Source organism: Morone saxatilis, unplaced genomic scaffold (genome assembly GCF_004916995.1).
Source record: "Morone saxatilis isolate NCDOM2014 unplaced genomic scaffold, NCSU_SB_2.0 Contig3, whole genome shotgun sequence".
Lineage (NCBI taxonomy): Eukaryota > Metazoa > Chordata > Actinopteri > Moronidae > Morone > Morone saxatilis.
Window position 1 is genome coordinate 19,769,755 of NW_023339873.1, and position 4,484 is coordinate 19,774,238.

General features: G+C 44.0%; 1 protein-coding gene across 1 annotated transcript in view; it reads right to left on the minus strand.

Moving 5' to 3' along the window:
- Positions 1-6: 6 nt before the first annotated feature.
- The window catches only part of wdr43 (WD repeat domain 43), a gene marked incomplete in the record, with an annotated part of 14,826 nt that continues 10,348 nt past the window's right edge, over positions 7-4,484 (minus strand). The window contains 2 exon segments of the mRNA XM_035674204.1: positions 7-718; positions 896-954. Coding sequence (XP_035530097.1) covers positions 578-718; positions 896-954 — 200 coding nt within the window.

Sequence of the window (4,484 nt, forward strand, 5' to 3'; positions counted from 1 at the left end):
GTGTGTGTGTGTGTGCATCCCAACTCCACACCTGCACTGTGTTTGCACCGGTGGGCTCCGCTGGACAACGAGGTGTGTTCCAGGTGACCTACAGAGTTGGGTAAACCAATCACAGACAGAGAGCTGTCTCGTCTACTGTTAACTGATCATAGAATATACTCTACTATTTATTACAGTGACATACAATTTGGAATGCAGACTGAAGTGTAGGTAAACTGGAGCACCACCATATTATCTTTTCAGTCATTTTCAATGCAAACACATCAGGCTATAGAGCTGGGATGCAGACTGAACTGACAGCACAAAGGGGAACTTGCATCAGTTTCATTTTACCTTTCTCCCCAAAATGTTGCATCTGTTCCTCAGACGGGGAGAAAGGAGGGCGTGACAGCACCGCCCTTGTGGCTGAACGGTGTGTTGGCGAGGCAGGGTGCCAAGCTGCCCACGTTTCAACAACATTGTCCCTTGATTTTGTAAAACCATACTTTGTTCTGATAATAAAATCAAAGGCATGAAAATAAAATGAAAGTATATATAACTCTTTCAGGTCCATTTTATGTATGATTGGCATTTCTCCTCATTCCTCTTCGCTCTCGTTTCCGTGCTCCATGTCTTCCTCTCCGTTAGCCTTGGAATCTGTTCTGCTTTCTGGATCATCCTCTTCCTCGTCTGCTTTTTCTTCCTTCTCTTCTTCCATCGCCTCCTCTTCTTCCCAGTTCTGTCACAGACCAAAAATAAACATCTTAATGCTCAACTCAGAAATGGGCAGCCTAATAAGTGTCTGCAGTTTGGGAACATGCACCAATTTACAGTGAGCACATTACTGTTCTTCCAACTGTTGCAGTGCCAACTTCCTACACAGATCCTAGTCCACCACTCAGACTGGCCTACTTACATCAGAGTCGTCATCAGGAAGACCTTCATCACCAGAGGCCTCATCTTCCTCAGATGATTCTGTAAAGGGCACACAAAGGAAAACAAATCCATAAGCTGCTAATGCAAAACAGTTTTCATGACATCAATGCTGGCACAAGCCCCCCCCCCCCCCCGCCCCGCACAGGAAGAGAAGGGGAAAAAAGAAAGGAGCAAGCCCTCCATGCTTTCACTTGTTTATACATTTCATGCGACAGACGGCAGATATTTGCATTTCAATAACATAGCTGGGCCACTTGGTTAAACAACAATACGGACTGTGTGGTGCAGAAGGGAGGAATGTCAATCTGATTTGCTGAGGCTATCTGCCCCATCAGGTCAGCCAGGCACCATCTGCTGCAAACAGTCACTGGCTGAATTCAGATGCATACATTACCAAATATTCTACTACTTCCCATAACTGTAAGTGTGCTTATATGCTGTGCAGCAGGGAAATGCGGCAGGTGTTATAAAAAGAAAGACTAAGAATTAGATTGTAAAAGTGGAACATGATGTAATGTTTTGGTAATCCAAACGGCCTCAGAAGAGTGGACACTATGGTCAGGATGCAGGCTAACAGACGTTGAAAGGCCATTTTACAAACAATACATGATGGTTTGCACACATTTCCACTGAAAAGAGAAGTGCCAGGAATACAAAGGAAGAGGATGGAACAGGTCAACGTTTGAGGCCATTACCATTATTATAACATGTACCCATCAATTCAATGAGGATAATCATTTGGAGTCAGGGGCCCACTGTTTTTCAGAGTGTTGTGAAAAAGCAACTTTTATATAACACCATGACACGGTGTACAATTTTCTAACTGGCTGCCCCATTATCTGCATCAACCCTAAATCCCCGGCCTAAAGGACTACATCTAATCCTGTGTTTTCACAGACATCCTCCAGGCTTGTTCAGATACTGATACCAGTATAGGTAATGCCTCTCATACAGGTACCTCTGAAAAGGTTGGATTGGGTATCGATGAGTATGCAGGTCTCATTAATTAAACGTAATATATTAGCCCTGAAACAGGACAATGCTACTTCCCAGCAAAGTCCTTTTTGCCATTTTTCCCCTCTAACCAATCTCAGTCATCATGCCTAAACCTAACCAACCCACACCAATGACGCCAATCAGCGGCACAGGCAGGTCATGTGCACTGTGCTGCACTGGCAACTTCTTTTCTAGAGCGGCGATGAGGAGTTGATTTTTGACCTAAATGTCAGAAATTGGACTTTGGACTGTCAAACTACACAATAAAATTTTGATGGCATTCATTCTCTGTATAAATTTGTTCATGTTTTACAAAGGGTTAGCCTGAGCCAGGCATACAACAATTGAAACTGATCAGAGTAGTGTTAGCAGCATGCAGCGGTTAAATAATATTGTTTAGGCAGTTGCATTGGATCGGTCAACACGTGGAGCCCATCTATTGAATTGGTATCAGTTCTGCAGCTACTCCAATCATAGCTCATGCTACCGAATGGTTAATTAATATTTAATGCATGTTAACCATACATGCAATAGCCAGAACAAATCTAGAGCACAACAGCCGTTTGCAATTAATCACATCCATTTTAACTACATGCTATGATTCACTTACTTCACTTACACGTCTGACACAACCCTGAAGTAAACTGGTTCCCATGTTGGACCCATAATAAGGCTAATGTAGAGCAGTATCCACACCAGACTGTAACAACCTCCTGTTCATCAGCTCCCTTCACAAACTTTCTTTTTAAATGAACCTTCACATCCTGGACCACTGACGGGTATTGGATCTCAAAGCGCAGCTTAATTATTTCATGAAAGCCAATTTTCTATGTGGTTCAATAAAGCGTTTTATACAGTACGGTAATGAGAAATGAGAGTGAACAGAGCGGGGCCTTGTTGTTCTGCTCAAAAAGGAGGATCTGAACGCTGCCAGTCAGGTTGCCAGGCAACAGGAGTCATGTTTGCGTGCGGTGCATCGCCAAGAGTGGCTGCATGATGGGCAACACTACCTTTCAGAAATCTTAACCAATCGTGTGCAGTCTTCATGAACAGTCCCGAATGACTTGAGGTGAATTGACAAGATAACGAATGCCAGTCAAATGAATGAAAACAAAGGCTCTCTCTCTCTTTCTCCCCCCCAACTGGTCAAGGCATATAAAGCCTAGGTTCGCAAGTAACTGTTCTCGATGTTCTGTGGTCCGTGTCGTGGGAGGCGGGACCAGCGACAGTGTCATGTCAGAGGGGGGGGCAGCAGGGGTGAGCCTGACACGGCTGGTCAGGGTTTGTCCTGCCCGACGATCCCAGTCACCGCTGGTTTCACGGGTCTTTTACGGGAGGGAGAGGAAAGGTGAAGAACTCTGTTTCCCAGGTGTAGAATAATGCCTGATGATTTAATACATGGGAGTGATTTGTTGGAAAAAAATAAGGATGAAAGAGTCAGTTTAGTCCCCAAGGACCATCACGTGTTGAAATTCAAAAAGTCAGTGGATTGTTGCACTTTGTACCACCGGAAGTTCAACTTTGGCACGAGGGATTAAAACTGTTCGTAGCCATATCATGGTTTTATCTCGGCTCAACCAGCTCAGGCCCACAGGGTTCTCATTCTAGGTCCTGTTGCTGCACACCTGATCTAATTTAGGTGGGTACATTTTTCAGGAATGTAACAGCAGGATCCCAGGTAATACACTCGAGAGTTAGGTGTAATTAACGCTGAGTTAATGGGAGAAAGGCCCTTGATGTTGCGGATTACTTGTTGAAAGAAAAGAAGGATAAAAGGATTCCATGGTGAGAGCAATAGTCTCGCTCCTGCCGAGAAGAGGTTTGGCTCCGCCCGACTCGAGCGACTTGCAGTTGTGGTGGCAAGGGAGGAGTAGATTGCGCAATTTTTTTCGATAACTAGTTTGGTGTTCATCAGAACGATGAAAATGAGCATCATATTCACGCAGCAGGTTAGATGTATTCTGAAAAATTTGCAGTGGGAATAGCGTATATTAATGTGTCGCAAAGATTTGCCTGAGTGGGATGAGGTCCAGCGCACACTAGGCAATGACTTACAAGGAACGTGCGTCTGTGATCACACAGCAAGATTGACTCACTAGACTACGCTTCACACCCAAGGTCAGATAGCTGTCACACTTTAAACATTCATTGGTGAAGCGGAAGTAAATTTTCGTCAACTTGTACAACGTGCTGCAGTAATGCAACTCTATTAGTCCTGCACTTCAATCATGTTGACGGCTGATGTCGGGGCATAACTAGAATCATATTCAGGGAGGAAACCAAGAACAGATCACTCATTCAAGACAATTGTGGAAGGAAACACTTTCACTACCCACACGGTCACAAACCTATTCGCCTGTCAGAGTCAGATGCATGCCTCGACGACTGGGTATGTAAAAAGCTACAAGTCTAAACTCAAAAATTTGAAAAAAAAACAAAAAAACAAAAAGAAACCACTGACCACAGCCCAGTGCAGTGGTACGTTGAAGCTTACACTTAGCTGACTGTACAAACTACACATTGTGAAAAATGCATAAACCATTCTAATCAACAATCTTGCCAAAGATCTAGAT